General features: G+C 43.6%; 1 protein-coding gene across 1 annotated transcript in view; it reads right to left on the bottom strand.

The window, feature by feature from the left end:
- LOC306918448 (alpha-1,3-mannosyl-glycoprotein 4-beta-N-acetylglucosaminyltransferase B-like) overlaps window positions 1-21,839 on the bottom strand; it is an 88,649-nt gene extending 66,810 nt beyond the window's left edge. The window contains exon 1 of the mRNA XM_079531349.1: window positions 21,447-21,839. Within this exon, the coding sequence (XP_079387475.1) occupies window positions 21,447-21,537 (91 nt within the window). The 5' untranslated portion in view covers window positions 21,538-21,839. The remainder of the gene's footprint in view (window positions 1-21,446) is intronic.
- Window positions 21,840-22,068: the final 229 nt, after the last annotated feature.

The following is a 22,068-nucleotide window of genomic DNA, read 5'->3' on the forward strand; positions in this document are numbered from 1 at the left end:
CAAAAATAGCAGACCTACAAGCTCATAGCGCGCCACTCGGTGGCGCGCTATGAGCTTGTAGGTCTGCTATTTTTCGATAGCTACATAATGCTTAAAACACCAAAAGGGGTTCCTGCCCAAAATGGGATAAGAACCAGCAACGATGGAATCTGATTTATTGAGTTATTAGCATAATATGTGACCATACCCATAACATAACACTCCTTGGGCTAAATTAGGCCATATCCACTTGACCAAATGTGCTGACCTCATCACGTTTGTGATGACGGCTATGGCCGTTTTCCTCCCAAGGAGTGTTTTTTGTGCAAAACTAATGCTTGGAATGGATTCAGAATCATGAAAACACCCTAGTTTCATATGTCACATGCTACTTAAAGAATGATGAAATTTGGACTTTTTTGCCTTATATAGGATGTTAAGGGTATGGTCACATATTATGCTAATAACTCAATTTCCCACGGGAGTTGAATTTCAAACTTTTAGTACATGTTATTAGACACCTTTAGAAACACATTGGTGAAGACATTTCTTGGTAACGATTTAAATCCCAGATTTTAATAGATTTCTCTTACTATATAGCACCTTTCATGACATGAACGCAGCAGGAAGTGCTTCACAGAGCAGTTCAAAGAGGAATGCGAAAGCATGAAACATTAAAATATCGTGTGTGTGTGTGTGTGTGTGTGTGTGTGTGTGTGTGTGTGTGTGTGCGCTCCAACTTGTAACCCCAACGTATGCACACATCTACATTATGATGTTAGCCCAAACAATACTTATTTTCTATCAATGAAGCCTTGAGTTCATGCCGATTTCTTTGTTTTGGTCGCATTCCGTGGCCAATAATTTGACGATGATGATTTTGAGTCATTGAAGTCATTGAAACATTCAAATATTGTGTGTGTGTGTGTGTGTGTGTGTGTGTGTGTGTGTGTGTGTGTGTGTGTGTGTGTGTGTGTGTGTGTGTGTGTGTGTGTGTGTGTGTGTGTGTGTGTGCGTGCGTGTCACACACTTTTCACTTTTAACTTTCCACAGGGTACATTTAGGATATTCTGTGCACGCCACTGACCTACTGTATATACAGTAGAACAGTGGTTTTCAACCCGTTTTCATGTCAAGGCCCATTATTTATTTGGCATTATTTTGAGTCACGGAACCACCATTTGATGACATTTATCATCTCAGACCAGAAACTTTCAATATTTTGTTGTCGGATAAGATTTTGTCCACAATTCCATGCAGTGTTGATCCGAGAGATCCGATACCGAGAGATAACAGGCAAACGCTGATCAAAATAACAATTATTTTACATTTACTCTATTTATTGTATAGACTTCTTGTAAATTAATTGATGCAGATGTTTAACAATAATCTGCTGCCTATCAAGAGCATCATCATTTAGCTGATGCGGGGACCACCTTGGAACCCCCTCAAGGACCACTGGTGGTCCCCGGACCACCTTGGAACCCCCTCAAGGACCACTGGTGGTCCCCGGACCACCTTGGAACCCCCTCAAGGACCACTGGTGGTCCCCGGACCACCTTGGAACCCCCTCAAGGACCACTGGTGGTCCCCGGACCACCTGGAACCCCCTCAAGGACCACTGGTGGTCCCCGGACCACCTGGAACCCCCTCAAGGACCACTGGTGGTCCCCGGACCACCTTGGAACCCCCTCAAGGACCACTGGTGGTCCCCGGACCACCTTGGAACCCCCTCAAGGACCACTGGTGGTCCCCGGACCACCTTGGAACCCCCTCAAGGACCACTGGTGGTCCCCGGACCACCTTGGAACCCCCTCAAGGACCACTGGTGGTCCCCGGACCACCTTGGAACCCCCTCAAGGACCACTGGTGGTCCCCGGACCACTGGTTGAAAACCACTGAGCCAGAAGACCATCATATAATGTCCCTCATGGGACCTTACGGTCGTATCTGTCCATCTATGCGTCCCTCCTCCACCTCACCCTGCATTCATTCTGATAGAAGACCATCATATAATGTCCCTCATGGGACCTTACGGTCGTATCTGTCCATCTATGCGTCCCTCCTCCACCTCACCCTGCATTCATTCTGATAGATAGAATTGTTCACGTCCTAGACCCGCTCCCTGTGGAACTATAGGTGAGGTGACCTCTCCACTGCATGGTCAGGTGAAGCTGCTGTTCTCTGGTTTTCTGGGACAGCGATACCATCTGCCCTACACACTGACTGCACCTATACAATGTGTAGCCTACATACATCGTGTATAGTTACCGATATGCGTTGTTAAAAGGATTGGTGTCAGATAGGCAGCTTTATATTATGTTCTGATTGAGTGAATCATTGCTCCGGACGTGTTTGTTCAGTAAAGGCCGGGGTCTCGCCAACTCTCCAGATTGTTAAAAGGACAACTCCACCATTTTTGAACCTATCTCCATATAATTGGTCCTCACTATTAAAGGTATATTCAGTGATTTCACTTAATTCAAATATCACTTTTTCTTTTTTTGTGATAATCCTCCCTACTATAGAGTGTGCTGACCATATACCCCCCCCCCCACTGTAGAGCGTGTGCATATCTTGTTCCCGGGACGGGACCAGGTTTTTTTTTCCAAATCACCCAAATCACTGAATGCTTATATGTTCATGAAGAATTAGGGGAAAAATAATGTAGGCTACTCTGTGTCTCAGGAGGGCTGTTGGAAGTTCAGAAACCCTTCTTCCAGTGAGATCATCATGCAGATTAAAAAAAGAAAAAAATGATTTTTAAAATAATATTTAGATTTGTATTATCGTGAGAACGATGGCTTCCATTATTGAATCGCATTTCAACTTTTCAGGACTAGAAAGCCTGCAGTTCCTATTATTGGATTCCCCATTGATGATGTCACTGGTGGACGGGTTTCTGAACTGTCTTATCAATCAATCAAGCTTTATTTATATATAGCACAACTCGGACAACAAGTGTAGTTCAAAGTGCTTCACAGGAAGAAGAAAAAAAAGGGAGAGAAAAAAAAGACATCAGAATCAAAATACAACTAGAAAAAGTGCCCTTCTGGGCACAGGTCTCCACCAGGAGGATAGGACTGTGTGAGATGTTTGGCAAAATGTTTAGGATTAATATAAACATGTTTTTGAGGCATTTTGTTCCAAAAATGTGTTTTGCAAAAATCAACCTGTTGGTGGCGCTATAACAGGCCAATGTGAAAAGGGTGGGATATATTCCTCAGCCTAGTAAGAAAATGTGTGAAAGATTTCACGTAAATTGCATGCAGCGTTCATGATTTGAGGCTTTTGTTCAAAACGGGGCAATCTTGCAAACTGTGAAAGCTAATTATAGCCAATTAGGATGGAATATGAAATATCGGACAGATCCGACTTGAGCACATGACCATAGAGATAGTGTGTAACGATTTGTGAGATTTTTGGCCAGAATCTGGAGGAGTAATATCAAAAAATGTGTTGTACAAAAGTTGGCCTCCTGGTGGCGCTATAAAAGGCAGATGCGGAAAATGCAGGTCAACGGTTTGTCCTTGGCCTCTAGGGAGTGTGCATGCAACGTTTCACGCAGATCGGTGCAGTTTTAGGTAAAACATGTGAAAAGCTGCCTCATGGTGGCGCTATAACAGGCCGTTCTGGAAAATGTGGGGCAGAGGTTCATCGTTGGCATCCAGTTTGGCATCGACCGGGTTAACGGTGCCGGAGATTAGCTGGTAACGGACGGACGGAAGGACACACGGACACACACACGGACGGACACACACACACACACACACGGACGGAGTGCAAAACATACTCTCTCCCCATGCCTTCGGCCTGGTGGAGACAAATACACTGGAGTCAATGAGAGCTCAGTGACCAGCTCTATTTATATATAAAATACACTGGAGTCAATGAGAGCTCAGTGACCAGCTCTATTTATATATAAAATACACTGGAGTCAATGAGAGCTCAGTGACCAGCTCTATTTATATATAAAATACACTGGAGTCAATGAGAGCTCAGTGACCAGCTCTATTTATATATAAAATACACTGGAGTCAATGAGAGCTCAGTGACCAGCTCTATTTATATATAAAATACACTGGAGTCAATGAGAGCTCAGTGACCAGCTCTATTTATATATAAAATACACTGGAGTCAATGAGAGCTCAGTGACCAGCTCTATTTATATATAAAATACACTGGAGTCAATGAGAGCTCAGTGACCAGCTCTATTTATATATAAAATACACTGGAGTCAATGAGAGCTCAGTGACCAGCTCTATTTATATATAAAATACACTGGAGTCAATGAGAGCTCAGTGACCAGCTCTATTTATATATAAAATACACTGGAGTCAATGAGATCTCAGTGACCAGCTCTATTTATATATAAAATACACTGGAGTCAATGAGAGCTCAGTGACCAGCTCTATTTATATATAAAATACACTGGAGTCAATGAGAGCTCAGTGACCAGCTCTATTTATATATAAAATACACTGGAGTCAATGAGAGCTCAGTGACCAGCTCTATTTATATATAAAATACACTGGAGTCAATGAGAGCTCAGTGACCAGCTCTATTTATATATAAAATACACTGGAGTCAATGAGAGCTCAGTGACCAGCTCTATTTATATATAAAATACACTGGAGTCAATGAGATCTCAGTGACCAGCTCTATTTATATATAAAATACACTGGAGTCAATGAGAGCTCAGTGACCAGCTCTATTTATATATAAAATACACTGGAGTCAATGAGAGCTCAGTGACCAGCTCTATTTATATATAAAATACACTGGAGTCAATGAGAGCTCAGTGACCAGCTCTATTTATATATAAAATACACTGGAGTCAATGAGAGCTCAGTGACCAGCTCTATTTATATATAAAATACACTGGAGTCAATGAGAGCTCAGTGACCAGCTCTATTTATATATAAAATACACTGGAGTCAATGAGAGCTCAGTGACCAGCTCTATTTATATATAAAATACACTGGAGTCAATGAGAGCTCAGTGACCAGCTCTATTTATATATAAAATACACTGGAGTCAATGAGAGCTCAGTGACCAGCTCTATTTATATATAAAATACACTGGAGTCAATGAGAGCTCAGTGACCAGCTCTATTTATATATAAAATACACTGGAGTCAATGAGATCTCAGTGACCAGCTCTATTTATATATAAAATACACTGGAGTCAATGAGAGCTCAGTGACCAGCTCTATTTATATATAAAATACACTGGAGTCAATGAGAGCTCAGTGACCAGCTCTATTTATATATAAAATACACTGGAGTCAATGAGAGCTCAGTGACCAGCTCTATTTATATATACAATACACTGGAGTCAATGAGAGCTCAGTGACCAGCTCTATTTATATATAAAATACACTGGAGTCAATGAGAGCTCAGTGACCAGCTCTATTTATATATAAAATACACTGGAGTCAATGAGAGCTCAGTGACCAGCTCTATTTATATATACAATACACTGGAGTCAATGAGAGCTCAGTGACCAGCTCTATTTATATATACAATACACTGGAGTCAATGAGAGCTCAGTGACCAGCTCTATTTATATATAAAATACACTGGAGTCAATGAGAGCTCAGTGACCAGCTCTATTTATATATAAAATACACTGGAGTCAATGAGAGCTCAGTGACCAGCTCTATTTATATATAAAATACACTGGAGTCAATGAGAGCTCAGTGACCAGCTCTATTTATATATAAAATACGTGTGTGCGTGCTATTGATAAGACAATAAGTCATTGTTTTGGGAAGGAACCACTCCTAGAATGAACATGTGAACCATCTCCACTCCCTGGCCCATGCACGCACACGCACACGCACACACACACACACACACAGTCCTGAAAAGTCCTGAAGTCCACAACCATAGCCTATAAAACGATCAATCATCAATAAGCTGCATCGCATCGCGATCGTATGTATATAAATATTATATAAAGATCCTTACCATGGCAGCCTGTATCATACCATGGTCTTCATAAAGATCCTTACCATGGCTGCCTGTATCATACCATGGCAGCCTGTATCATACCATGGTCTTCATAAAGATCCTTACCATGGCAGCCTGTATCATACCATGGTCTTCATATAGATCCTGACCATGGCAGCCTGTATCATACCATGGTCTTCATAAAGATCCTTACCATGGCAGCCTGTATCATACCATGGTCTTCATAAAGATCCTTACCATGGCAGCCTGTATCATACCATGGTCTTCATAAAGATCCTTACCATGGCAGCCTGTATCATACCATGGTCTTCATAAAGATCCTTACCATGGCAGCCTGTATCATACCATGGTCTTCATATAGATCCTTACCATGGCAGCCTGTATCATACCATGGTCTTCATAAAGATCCTTACCATGGCAGCCTGTATCATACCATGGTCTTCATAAAGATCCTTACCATGGCAGCCTGTATCATACCATGGTCTTCATAAAGATCCTTACCATGGCAGCCTGTATCATACCATGGTCTTCATAAAGATCCTTACCATGGCAGCCTGTATCATACCATGGTCTTCATAAAGATCCTTACCATGGCAGCCTGTATCATACCATGGTCTTCATATAGATCCTTACCATGGCAGCCTGTATCATACCATGGTCTTCATAAAGATCCTTACCATGGCAGCCTGTATCATACCATGGCAGCCTGTATCATACCATGGTCTTCATAAAGATCCTCACCATGGCAGCCTGTATCATACCATGGCAGCCTGTATCATACCATGGCAGCCTGTATCATACCATGGTCTTCATAAAGATCCTCACCATGGCAGCCTGTATCATACCATGGCAGCCTGTATCATACCATGGTCTTCATAAAGATCCTTACCATGGCAGCCTGTATCATACCATGGTCTTCATAAAGATCCTTACCATGGCAGCCTGTATCATACCATGGCAGCCTGTATCATACCATGGTCTTCATAAAGATCCTTACCATGGCAGCCTGTATCATACCATGGTCTTCATAAAGATCCTTACCATGGCAGCCTGTATCATACCATGGTCTTCATAAAGATCCTTACCATGGCAGCCTGTATCATACCATGGTCTTCATAAAGATCCTTACCATGGCAGTCTGTATCATACCATGGTCTTCATATAGATCCTGACCATGGCAGCCTGTATCATACCATGGTCTTCATAAAGATCCTTACCATGGCTGCCTGTATCATACCATGGTCTTCATATAGATCCTTACCATGGCAGCCTGTATCATACCATGGTCTTCATAAAGATCCTTACCATGGCAGCCTGTATCATACCATGGTCTTCATAAAGATCCTTACCATGGCTGCCTGTATCATACCATGGTCTTCATAAAGATCCTTACCATGGCAGCCTGTATCATACCATGGTCTTCATAAAGATCCTTACCATGGCAGCCTGTATCATACCATGGTCTTCATAAAGATCCTTACCATGGCTGCCTGTATCATACCATGGTCTTCATAAAGATCCTTACCATGGCAGCCTGTATCATACCATGGTCTTCATAAAGATCCTTACCATGGCAGCCTGTATCATACCATGGTCTTCATAAAGATCCTTACCATGGCAGCCTGTATCATACCATGGTCTTCATAAAGATCCTGACCATGGCAGCCTGTATCATACCATGGTCTTCATAAAGATCCTTACCATGGCAGCCTGTATCATACCATGGTCTTCATAAAGATCCTTACCATGGCAGCCTGTATCATACCATGGCAGCCTGTATCATACCATGGTCTTCATAAAGATCCTTACCATGGCAGCCTGTATCATACCATGGTCTTCATAAAGATCCTTACCATGGCAGCCTGTATCATACCATGGTCTTCATAAAGATCCTTACCATGGCTGCCTGTATCATACCATGGTCTTCATAAAGATCCTTACCATGGCAGTCTGTATCATACCATGGTCTTCATAAAGATCCTTACCATGGCAGTCTGTATCATACCATGGTCTTCATAAAGATCCTTACCATGGCAGCCTGTATCATACCATGGTCTTCATAAAGATCCTTACCATGGCAGCCTGTATCATACCATGGTCTTCATATAGATCCTTACCATGGCAGCCTGTATCATACCATGGTCTTCATAAAGATCCTGACCATGGCAGCCTGTATCATACCATGGTCTTCATAAAGATCCTTACCATGGCAGCCTGTATCATACCATGGTCTTCATAAAGATCCTTACCATGGCAGCCTGTATCATACCATGGTCTTCATAAAGATCCTTACCATGGCAGCCTGTATCATACCATGGCAGCCTGTATCATACCATGGTCTTCATAAAGATCCTTACCATGGCAGCCTGTATCATACCATGGCAGCCTGTATCATACCATGGTCTTCATAAAGATCCTTACCATGGCAGCCTGTATCATACCATGGTCTTCATAAAGATCCTTACCATGGCTGCCTGTATCATACCATGGTCTTCATAAAGATCCTTACCATGGCAGTCTGTATCATACCATGGTCTTCATAAAGATCCTTACCATGGCAGCCTGTATCATACCATGGTCTTCATAAAGATCCTTACCATGGCAGCCTGTATCATACCATGGTCTTCATAAAGATCCTTACCATGGCAGCCTGTATCATACCATGGTCTTCATAAAGATCCTGACCATGGCAGCCTGTATCATACCATGGTCTTCATAAAGATCCTTACCATGGCAGTCTGTATCATACCATGGTCTTCATAAAGATCCTTACCATGGCAGCCTGTATCATACCATGGTCTTCATAAAGATCCTTACCATGGCAGCCTGTATCATACCATGGTCTTCATAAAGATCCTTACCATGGCAGCCTGTATCATACCATGGTCTTCATAAAGATCCTTACCATGGCAGCCTGTATCATACCATGGTCTTCATAAAGATCCTTACCATGGCAGCCTGTATCATACCATGGTCTTCATAAAGATCCTGACCATGGCAGCCTGTATCATACCATGGTCTTCATAAAGATCCTTACCATGGCAGCCTGTATCATACCATGGTCTTCATAAAGATCCTTACCATGGCAGCCTGTATCATACCATGGTCTTCATAAAGATCCTGACCATGGCAGCCTGTATCATACCATGGTCTTCATAAAGATCCTGACCATGGCAGCCTGTATCATACCATGGCAGCCTGTATCATACCATGGCAGCCTGTATCATACCATGGTCTTCATAAAGATCCTGACCATGGCAGCCTGTATCATACCATGGTCTTCATATAGATCCTTACCATGGCAGCCTGTATCATACCATGGTCTTCATAAAGATCCTTACCATGGCAGCCTGTATCATACCATGGTCTTCATAAAGATCCTTACCATGGCAGCCTGTATCATACCATGGTCTTCATAAAGATCCTGACCATGGCAGCCTGTATCATACCATGGTCTTCATAAAGATCCTTACCATGGCAGTCTGTATCATACCATGGTCTTCATAAAGATCCTTACCATGGCAGCCTGTATCATACCATGGTCTTCATAAAGATCCTTACCATGGCAGCCTGTATCATACCATGGTCTTCATAAAGATCCTTACCATGGCTGCCTGTATCATACCATGGTCTTCATAAAGATCCTGACCATGGCAGCCTGTATCATACCATGGTCTTCATAAAGATCCTTACCATGGCAGTCTGTATCATACCATGGTCTTCATAAAGATCCTTACCATGGCAGCCTGTATCATACCATGGTCTTCATAAAGATCCTTACCATGGCAGCCTGTATCATACCATGGTCTTCATAAAGATCCTTACCATGGCAGCCTGTATCATACCATGGCAGCCTGTATCATACCATGGTCTTCATAAAGATCCTGCCCATGGCAGCCTGTATCATACCATGGTCTTCATAAAGATCCTTACCATGGCAGCCTGTATCATACCATGGTCTTCATAAAGATCCTGACCATGGCTGCCTGTATCATACCATGGTCTTCATAAAGATCCTTACCATGGCAGCCTGTATCATACCATGGTCTTCATAAAGATCCTTACCATGGCAGCCTGTATCATACCATGGTCTTCATAAAGATCCTTACCATGGCAGCCTGTATCATACCATGGTCTTCATAAAGATCCTTACCATGGCAGCCTGTATCATACCATGGTCTTCATAAAGATCCTTACCATGGCTGCCTGTATCATACCATGGTCTTCATAAAGATCCTTACCATGGCAGCCTGTATCATACCATGGCAGCCTGTATCATACCATGGCAGCCTGTATCATACCATGGTCTTCATAAAGATCCTGACCATGGCTGCCTGTATCATACCATGGTCTTCATAAAGATCCTTACCATGGCAGCCTGTATCATACCATGGCTGCCTGTATCATACCATGGTCTTCATAAAGATCCTTACCATGGCAGCCTGTATCATACCATGGCTGCCTGTATCATACCATGGTCTTCATAAAGATCCTTACCATGGCAGCCTGTATCATACCATGGTCTTCATAAAGATCCTTACCATGGCTGCCTGTATCATACCATGGTCTTCATAAAGATCCTTACCATGGCAGCCTGTATCATACCATGGTCTTCATAAAGATCCTTACCATGGCAGCCTGTATCATACCATGGTCTTCATAAAGATCCTGACCATGGCAGCCTGTATCATACCATGGTCTTCATAAAGATCCTTACCATGGCAGCCTGTATCATACCATGGTCTTCATAAAGATCCTTACCATGGCTGCCTGTATCATACCATGGTCTTCATAAAGATCCTTACCATGGCAGCCTGTATCATACCATGGTCTTCATAAAGATCCTGACCATGGCTGCCTGTATCATACCATGGTCTTCATAAAGATCCTTACCATGGCAGCCTGTATCATACCATGGTCTTCATAAAGATCCTTACCATGGCAGCCTGTATCATACCATGGTCTTCATAAAGATCCTTACCATGGCAGCCTGTATCATACCATGGTCTTCATAAAGATCCTTACCATGGCTGCCTGTATCATACCATGGTCTTCATAAAGATCCTTACCATGGCTGCCTGTATCATACCATGGTCTTCATAAAGATCCTTACCATGGCAGCCTGTATCATACCATGGTCTTCATAAAGATCCTTACCATGGCTGCCTGTATCATACCATGGTCTTCATAAAGATCCTTACCATGGCAGCCTGTATCATACCATGGTCTTCATAAAGATCCTTACCATGGCAGCCTGTATCATACCATGGTCTTCATAAAGATCCTTACCATGGCTGCCTGTATCATACCATGGTCTTCATAAAGATCCTTACCATGGCAGCCTGTATCATACCATGGTCTTCATAAAGATCCTGACCATGGCTGCCTGTATCATACCATGGTCTTCATAAAGATCCTTACCATGGCAGCCTGTATCATACCATGGCAGCCTGTATCATACCATGGTCTTCATAAAGATCCTTACCATGGCAGCCTGTATCATACCATGGCAGCCTGTATCATACCATGGTCTTCATAAAGATCCTTACCATGGCAGCCTGTATCATACCATGGCAGCCTGTATCATACCATGGTCTTCATAAAGATCCTTACCATGGCTGCCTGTATCATACCATGGTCTTCATAAAGATCCTTACCATGGCAGCCTGTATCATACCATGGTCTTCATAAAGATCCTCACCATGGCTGCCTGTATCATACCATGGTCTTCATAAAGATCCTTACCATGGCAGCCTGTATCATACCATGGTCTTCATAAAGATCCTTACCATGGCAGCCTGTATCATACCATGGTCTTCATAGAGATCCTTACCATGGCTGCCTGTATCATACCATGGTCTTCATAAAGATCCTTACCATGGCAGCCTGCATCATACCATGGTCTTCATAAAGATCCTTACCATGGCAGCCTGTATCATACCATGGCAGCCTGTATCATACCATGGTCTTCATAAAGATCCTTACCATGGCAGCCTGTATCATACCATGGTCTTCATATAGATCCTTACCATGGCAGCCTGTATCATACCATGGTCTTCATAAAGATCCTGACCATGGCTGCCTGTATCATACCATGGTCGACCCTGCAAGCTTTTCTTAAAAAGTCCTTCCTTCTCGAAAAAGGCTTTGACTGTAAATCCACCACTAAATCTGTTTCTTCTCCTCCTTCCAGCATTTGTTTGTGAGTTAAATCCATGTTAAATCTGTTAATTTAGCTCATCAGGCAACCCATAGATGGGAACTTGTGCAGAAAGTTTCAAACAGCCGATTCTCTTTTCTCATTGGACAATATTTCCCCCCAGTGATGGGATCCAAGCAAGACGTTAACGTCACCAAAGGCTGGCCCTGGCACTTGAAAGAAAACGCCCAGCAGGGCAAACTCAAAATCTATTGGCTAAGGAACCTGTCAATCTCTATATTGCTCCCATTCATTTCAACAGCAAGGGCCCTCAGTCGAGTTTCTGAAGGCCTGACGGCAGAGAATTTTACCCCGGAGACACACAAGGAAATAATCTCATTGGTTAAAAAAGAAAACAAGCGCTGTTGTACCTGCACAGAATGGAAGCAGCGTGTCCAGCCTGTCTGAGTGAGAGACAATGATGGCAGCAAAATAAATACAATATATTTTCGAAAAATAAATTTCTGCATCAGGCAAGTGCAGGGCCAGTAGAGAAGGCCTTGCTGGCCCTGACGGCACACCACTGGTGTAACACATGGAACCAAAAGGACCCTTACAGGTCTGTGACTGAGAACCACTACTAGTTGGTTGGACTCCTAATATTCCATAGTGTCATACTGCAGTAAATCAGTACTAGTTGGACTCCTAATATTCCACATAGTGTCATACTGTAGTAAATCAGTACTAGTTGGACTCCTAATATTCCATAGTGTCATACTGTAGTAAATCAGTACTAGTTGGACTCCTAATATTCCACATAGTGTCATACTGCAGTAAATCAGTACTAGTTGGACTCCTAATATTCCACATAGTGTCATACTGTAGTAAATCAGTACTAGTTGGACTCCTAATATTCCATAGTGTCATACTGTAGTAAATCAGTACTAGTTGGACTCCTAATATTCCACATAGTGTCATACTGTAGTAAATCAGTACTAGTTGGACTCCTAATATTCCATACATAGTGTCATACTGTAGTAAATCAGTACTAGTTGGACTCCTAATATTCCATACATAGTGTCATACTGTAGTAAATCAGTACTAGTTGGACTCCTAATATTCCATACATAGTGTCATACTGTAGTAAATCAGTACTAGTTGGACTCCTAATATTCCATACATAGTGTCATACAGTATTAAATCAGTACTAGTTGGACTCCTAATATTCCATAGTGTCATACTGTAGTAAATCAGTACTAGTTGGACTCCTAATATTCCATACATAGTGTCATACTGTAGTAAATCAGTACTAGTTGGACTCCTAATATTCCACATAGTGTCATACTGTAGTAAATCAGTACTAGTTGGACTCCTAATATTCCACATAGTGTCATACTGTATTAAATCAGTACTAGTTGGACTCCCAATATTCCACATAGTGTCATACTGTAGTAAATCAGTACTAGTTGGACTCCTAATATTCCATACATAGTGTCATACTGTAGTAAATCAGTACTAGTTGGACTCCTAATATTCCATACATAGTGTCATACTGTAGTAAATCAGTACTAGTTGGACTCCTAATATTCCACATAGTGTCATACTGTAGTAAATCAGTACTAGTTGGACTCCTAATATTCCACATAGTGTCATACTGTAGTAAATCAGTACTAGTTGGACTCCCAATATTCCACATAGTGTCATACTGTAGTAAATCAGTACTAGTTGGACTCCTAATATTCCATACATAGTGTCATACTGTATTAAATCAGTACTAGTTGGACTCCTAATATTCCATACATAGTGTCATACTGTAGTAAATCAGTACTAGTTGGACTCCTAATATTCCATACATAGTGTCATACTGTAGTAAATCAGTACTAGTTGGACTCCTAATATTCCACATAGTGTCATACTGTAGTAAATCAGTACTAGTTGGACTCCTAATATTCCACATAGTGTCATACTGTAGTAAATCAGTACTAGTTGGACTCCTAATATTCCATACATAGTGTCATACTGTAGTAAATCAGTATGTCGTGAAGAATACCTGGAGACTGATATTCACTAATCGGACATGACAGACAGCCTTGGCTCAATGCTGTCAGACGGATTTGATGGTTTGCATCTATATCTATACAGGGGTGAAAGTGGGCCGGGACGGTCCGGAGCTCCGACCCGGTAAGACATGACCGGCCGGAGCGCACCGGAGCTATCAAAATACTATATTAAATAACCTGCCAAAACGCATGTCCAAGAGGAAAACAATCAAAACATAATCTACTAACGTCAGTGTAATATATCGGGTTCGGTAGTAGACTGGTATTTATGAATGGACACGGACACAGTGCTTCTGTTCAGATGCCGGGTTATTTACTGAATGAATACAAGCGGGAGCATACATAGGTTGGTGCACATGCGCAGTAGTGCTGGAATGCACCATCAACATTTGTCAACAGGGGGAGCCCTGGTATAGCATAAGATGTATTTAAGCCAATACATTACAGTCCTCCCCTATATATGAAAACTCCCTTTAAGTTCTTGTTTACAAATCAACTCAAACAACAACAACAATTTACTGTCAAACAACTTAACTTCCCATTAATTATCTTTACTAAGAAAGGAATGTCTTTAAGCAAAAAAGTCTTTGTTGACCCTAACTGGAAAGGGAGAGGTAGACTGCTCCACCCTTGTATACCAAGCCAAAAAGGGATTATTCTGCCCTTGACTTGGTTTCCCTAACTAATCATTGTACTTGCGTGTCTTCATGCGCACCCGGTCCGGGTAGCGGTGCATGGCAGGAGTGCTGGGCTTGACAGGGCTCTGCTGCGGAGTGCTGGGCTTGACAGGGCTCTGCGGCGGCTGTGTAGGGCTGTCGCTGCTACCAGGTGTCCTTGCAGGTGTCCCTGGAGTCATCCGCGGCGTGTGTGTCAGCCCAGGAGTAGACTCACAGTTCCACTGAGGCAGAGTAGAGACTTGGCTGGTGAACGGCTCATTGAAGTCTCTGGGGTGCGTTGTGTGGTCTCTGGAGTTTATGTGTTGCAGATCCGCTTCCTTAGAGTGTAATAGGTGATCGATATGAACGGAGCGCTCTCTGCACCCATCATTGATCAGGTACGTGACTGGTCCAAGGCGCTTCACCACTGTGGCTCTCAACCACTTCTCCTTCCCCTCACGAAAATTTCTCACACGAACCAAATCACCCGGGGACAGGTGTCTCAATTTGGTTGTGGCCTTGTCATGGTGAACCTTCTGTTGGAGCTGCTTTTCCTCAACAGTTCTCGCCAGGCTCGGTTTAAGCAAGCTGAACCTGGTCCTCAGTTGACGTTTCAAGAACAACTCCGCTGGCGAAACCCCTGTCACTGCGTGGGGTGTGCTCCTGTACATCAACAGGAAATTAGCCAGCCTATGTTGCAATGTCAACTGCTGAGACTCTTCTCCAAGAACTTGCTTCAGGAGTGCAGCTTTGACTGTCTGCACCGACCTTTCAGCGGCGCCGTTCGACGCAGGATGATAAGCTGGTACCAGTGTCTGCTTGATACCGTTGCTCCTCAGGAACTGTTTGAACTCACAGGAAGTGAATTGAGGTCCGTTGTCGCTTACCACCTCCTCCGGGAGACCTTGAGAAGCAAACAGGTTGCGTAGAACATCAATGGTCTTTGCCGATGTGGTGGTTTTCATAGGCATGACCTCCAGCCATTTAGAGTGACTGTCGACAAGTACTAGGAAGTACTGCTTGTCTTTCTCACAAAAGTCTATGTGTACTCTCTGCCAAACACGTTCCGGCCACCTCCAAGAGTGCAACGGGGCCACCGCTGGCAGCTTTCTCACTGACTGGCACGCCCCACAGCTCTGTACGGTTTCTTCAACGTCACTGTCCAAGTGGGGCCACCACACATATGACCTGGCCAGTGCTTTCATGCGGCAGATACCCGGATGTCCGGTGTGTAGGTCACTTAGCAGCTTCGCCCTATGTGCGGGTGGCACGATGACCCTCATTCCCCACAGTACACATCCTTGCTCTTCAGACAGTTCAGTTCTCCGGATGAAGAATGGTCTGAGAGTCTCATCATCAACGCTGTTGGGCCACCCATTTAAAGTGAACTCTCTGACTTTGCTCAATACTGGATCCTTCCGTGTGCTGTGTGCTATGTCCCTGGCATGCACTGGCAGGTCATCCACTACAGAGAAGTAGAAGATGCTGTTTTCTTCAGCTGTTTTGTCTTTGTCTGGCCTCGGCAGCCTGGAAAAAGCGTCTGCGTTTGCATGATCCGCCGATTTGCGATACTCAATGTCGTAGTTGTAGGCCATGAGTATTAGTGCCCACCGTTGCATCCTCAGAGCAGCTAAAGTGGGAATTGCTGACTTCGGGCCCAGGATCGCCAAGAGCGGCTTGTGGTCAGTAGTGAGGATAAACTTTCTCCCGTAGAGATATTTATGGAACTTCCTCACTCCGAAAATGATGGATAGAGCTTCTTTCTCTATTTGGGCATACTTGCCCTCTGCATCCGACAGAGTGCGTGACGCAAAAGCAATTGGCTTTTCTTCACCATCTTCCATGATGTGTGAAATCACCGCTCCCACGCCGTAAGGGGATGCGTCACAGGCTAGCCTCACTGGCTTCTGGGTGTCGTAGTGTACAACTAAATTGCTTTCTAGCAACAGTGTCTTTGTCTTTGTAAACGCTCCCTCGCATTCCGGTGTCCATTTCCAGGGACTCTCCTTCTTGAGTAGCGCATGCAGGGGCTGTAACAGGGTGGACAGACCCTTCAGGAAACGTCCATAGTAATTTAAGAGCCCCAGAAACGAGCGTAGCTCGGACACATTTGTGGGGCTTGGAGCATTGACTAGAGCTTCCACCTTCTCATCTGTTGGGTGGAGCCCTTCACTGTCCACCATGTGGCCCAAATACTCCACTCTGCTTTCCATGAACTTGCACTTGGATCGCTTTACTCGAACACCATACTTCTCCAGACGACTCAGGACCTCCTCCAGCTTTTTCAGGTGTCCTTGTCTTGACCCTGCTGTGATTAGAATGTCATCGAGAAAACAGGTCACATGGTCAAGACCCTGCAGTATTTGATCCATCACTCCCTGGAAGATGGATGGTGCACTAGAGACACCATAAGCGAGACGGTGGTAGACATATAGCCCACGGTGAGTGTTTACAGTGAGGTATTTTTCTGAATCCTTATCCAGTTGTAGTTGCTGATAGGCATGTGACAAATCCAATTTTGTGAACAGTTTGCCTCCAGCCAATGTTGCGAACAGATCTTCGGCATTTGGAAGTGGATAAGTTTCCTCCTCCACGCTCTGGTTTATGGTAACTTTGTAATCACCACATATGCGTATTGACTTGTCAGCTTTTGGGACTACAACAATTGGCGATGCCCATTCACTTCTGTCAGTTTTGGAAATTATGCCCATAGCTTCCAATCTGTCCAGCTCCTTTTCCACTGGTTCTCTGAGGGCATAAGGCACCGGTCTGGCCTTCCTACAGATGGGCTGTGCATCCGACTTCACTCGAATAGAGGCTTTGAACTCTTTAATGATGCTGGGGCCTTCTTCAAACACAGCTTTGTGCCTCTGTAACACGGCCTCCACATCTGGCACACTAGCACCACCTGCTGCCTTAACAGCGAATATTTCCCTCCAGTTTAGTCTGATTGTATCCAACCAGTCACGCCCTAGGAGTGCTGGTCGATCCCCCTTCACAATCACCAAAGGTAATTTTGCGGTCTGTTGCTCATATGTTGCATTCACATGCACTTGCCCTAGTGTGGGAATTCGTTCCCCAGTAAATGTGGACAGTCTCTGACGGCATACTTCAAGGGGTAGATGAGATAGGCACTCTTCATAGAAAACCTCAGACACCAATGTTGCATCTGCTCCAGTGTCTAGCAGCATATCCAGACCCTTTCCTTCCAGTATCACATGCACATTAATGCCACGCTTATTACTAGAAGCTGTAAACACAGAGCACACTCCTAGCACTGCATCTTCATCATCCTCATCATCATAATTTCCGCGTGCTTCCTGCTCGACATAGTGTGTCTTCTTGCTCCTACACATCCGCGCGATATGGCCAATTTTAGCACAATTGTGACACTTTTCTTGCTTGAATTTGCATAACTGTGCAGCATGCTTACCGCCACATCTGTAGCAAGGCTGCTGCTCTCGGGCGTCGTCATTTCTAGGTGCTGGTTTGAAACTCTGTTGAGCACTGTTGCTCCGCGATTTCCATCCGCCTTTACTTTGTTCCATGTGCACCTTGTTTACTGTCCCTGTGTCTTTCATGTGCCCTGAAAATTCTTGTGCATTGCGTGTTGCCGTCTCCATGGCCAACGCTGTATCACATGCCATCTTGAACGTAAGCCCTGCCATGGACAACAGTCTCCTTTGCACTTCCTCCGCCTTTAATCCACTTACAAAACGGTCACGTAGTGCATCATCGAGAAATGCGCCAAAATCACAGTGTGTAGACAGTTGCTTCAATGCAACAACATAATCAGCATTAGACTCGCCGTCATGTTGGTTTCTCTTTTGGAACCGGAATCGTTCCACAATGATGAGCGGTTTCGGCTTGTAATGGTTACCGAGTGCCTCACACAGCTGTACATAGGTCTTTGTACTGGGTTTGTCTGGGCTGACTAGATTCTTCAAAAGTCTGTAGGCATCAGCTCCAATTACTGACAGGAACACACTGACCTTTTTGTCATCCGCCACATTGTTTGCGGTCATCCACATGTCCAATCTTTCCAAGTAAGACTCAAAATCTTCCTGTCCTTCTTTATATTCGGCTATAGCGCCTATTTGGAACGACGCAGCCATTGTGTCAACGTGTAGTCTCGTCCGTTTATTTTCCACAATCTACGTTCTTCAACCTTGTCTCTCGTCACAGGGATCCTCTTTGCGCTAGAAAATCCCATCCACCTCGTCGCCACTGTAATATATCGGGTTCGGTAGTAGACTGGTATTTATGAATGGACACGGACACAGTGCTTCTGTTCAGATGCCGGGTTATTTACTGAATGAATACAAGCGGGAGCATACATAGGCTGGTGCACATGCGCAGTAGTGCTGGAATGCACCATCAACATTTGTCAACAGGGGGAGCCCTGGTATAGCATAAGATGTATTTAAGCCAATACATTACAGTCAGAATCGGGGTTTCTTAATAAAAAGTGCTTCTGAATTGTAACAGTGTGTTTGTGTCAGCCAGCGTAATGATCCGTTGTTATTTTAATAATCCACCACCGCACGGCACGGACTGGAGGAGAAGAGTTTGGTTTCTCCCTTCGGTTCGCTCGCAGCAGCGCCGTGCAGACAGTACCAGTTCACTTTGCAGGTTGGAAATCCGCTATAGAGCGGATACGGATACGGACGTTTGTCTGACTAAGGTATACGTGCAAATGACTAATCCACTAACGTTCAAACCATGTTTCTGGTTGGCTGACAAGACTGGCACAACGCAATACTTAGTTCTGATTGGTTCATAAAAAACAAAAAAAACAAAACAGGAAACTAATAATGAAATGCCGGTGGCAACTGTTTTGAGAAGTAAACTAAAAAGTCAGCAGAAGAATGCGCTAAAAATATATATAAGCAAAATGGCAACGCAACCAACATTAGCTCAGCTCTTTAAGAGAAAGGAAAGAGTTGAAGAAGATAATGTCATTAAAGACAAAGTTAGAAAAACAACCAAGACCATACAGTTGCATGACAGAGAGTGACAGATGGGGAGGAGGAGGCAGAAGTGGCAGCAGGACCAGCATCAAGCACAGGTAATAATAATAATATTATGAAATTCCTGATATTATATCAGGAAATTTATAGCACAGTATAACTGTGCAAAAAAAAGCAGTTTTCTATGCATTTCAGGGGTACTGTGGGGTTTGAACCCCCACATTTTTTTTGGCCGCGGCGCTTTGCGGCGCGTCCGGGTGTCATCGCAGAATGACATTTCTGGGAGCTCCTGTAAGAAATGAAAGCCACTTTCACCCCTGTATCTATATCTATATCAGACCTGATTAAAGAAAATAGGCCTACATCATCTATGATGGTCTTGAGGCAAAGAAAGAAAGAAAGAAAGAAAGAAAGAAAGAAAGAAAGAAAGAAACCATTGCTTGACTTTAAAACGAGAGAGAGAGAGAGAGAGAGAGAGAGAGAGAGAGAGAGAGAGAGAGAGAGAGAGAGACAGAGAGACAGAGAGAGAGAGACAGACAGAGACAGAGAGACAGACAGAGACAGAGAGACATAGACAGAGAGACAGAGACAGAGAGAGACATAGACAGAGAGAGAGAGCAACAAGAACATTATATCACATATTGGAAAAACACAACAAAAAGAAAAACCCAAAGTAAATTAGAAATGCTATTTGGCCCTCAACCGAGAATACACAGTGGCAAATTACCTGACCACTGTTACTGATCCAAAACTGAGGAAGATGTTGACTATGTACAGACTCAGCGACCACCGCCTGGCAATAGAAACAGGCAGACACAGACAGAACTGGCTGCAGAGAGAAGACAGACTGTGTTCACTCTGCTCCCAAGGGGAGGTGGAGACGGAACTACACTTTCTGTTACAATGCGACAAATATAAAGACATCAGAGAATCATTCTTCCCTAAATTTAAAGAAAAATATAAAGAATTTAAATCCACCATTAATAACTCATCATTTCAATATGTTCTGGGAGAACAGTCCAAATGCACAGTTTTGGCAGCAAAATACGTGTGGAGTTGTCATCAACTGAGGGGCAGCCAGTGGACAGAAGAGACAGGTCTATCTGTCTGAACAGGGTCATTAAGTTGCTGTTATGTTTCTGTTTGTTAATTTATTGTCATTGTTACTGTATTGCTTGTTGTTCATTATTGTTGGGATGTTTGTTGTTGTCTCTGTGTGTGCAGAGAGTTGTTGTCTCTGTGTGCACAATGTTGACTTTTGTTTTGTTGTATGTATGCTTTGGCCTTTGGCAATGTAGAACATATTTATCATGCCAATAAAGCCTTTTGAAATTGAAATTGAATTGAGAGAGACAGAGACAGAGACAGAGACAGAGAGACAGAGACAGAGACAGAGACAGATAGAGACAGAGAGACAGAGACAGATAGATAGATAGATAGAGACAGAGACAGAGAGAGATGACCATTAAACTATTTCTACTAAATCAACTTGTCACAATAACAAACAGGTGCATGCACTGTTCGCCGACTAAATGGAACCAAATGGACCCGCAATAATTAAGGGTCCACTTGGTTCCATCTGTACACTTTTCAGAGTATAACTTGAGTAGCAGACACACAGCGCTATGAATACATGAAATAGTAATAATAATAATAGTTCAACGTACCCTCATTAGGAAGTGATGTGAACCAGGTGAGGGACAGGTAGGCTGCCAGAGACAAACAACATCCCACTTTCACAGCATGGAAACACCGCATTTCATTTAAATTAACTAGAAGCTGTTTAGATTAATCTACTCACACCGTGGCAGCATGTGGAGACAGTATAGACTAGTTCATTTATACTAGACAGCTTTTCATTTAGACTAAAACTACCTCACCGTGCGACAGCATGGAGAGTTTGGAGACACCGCGTGATTTCATTTAAATTCACTACGACGAGAGCCGCTCGAATTCAACTAATTAAATGACATTGAAATTCAAATGATAGAACGTGTAAATGGTGTCCGGAATGAGCCGACAGACCGACAGACTGCAGCCTCCACAGTGTGTCGCCATGAAGTCACACAGTGACGCACGAAACAGGTAAAGTGAGTGAAACTTCGTTGGCACTTCAAGGGGAGTCGTTCGTTCCTGCTTCGGGTGACCGCGCTGCGTGGTCAAACAGCGACGCCTGCTGTTCAGCACATGCATTGATTGAGGGTTCTATTCCCAGTGGAATGCGGGGGACATTTCAGACGAAAACACAGATCAATACAAACACTATAGACGAAAACACAGATCAGTACA

Source organism: Electrona antarctica (assembly GCF_951216825.1).
Source record: "Electrona antarctica genome assembly, contig: scaffold_266, whole genome shotgun sequence".
Taxonomy (NCBI): domain Eukaryota; kingdom Metazoa; phylum Chordata; class Actinopteri; order Myctophiformes; family Myctophidae; genus Electrona; species Electrona antarctica.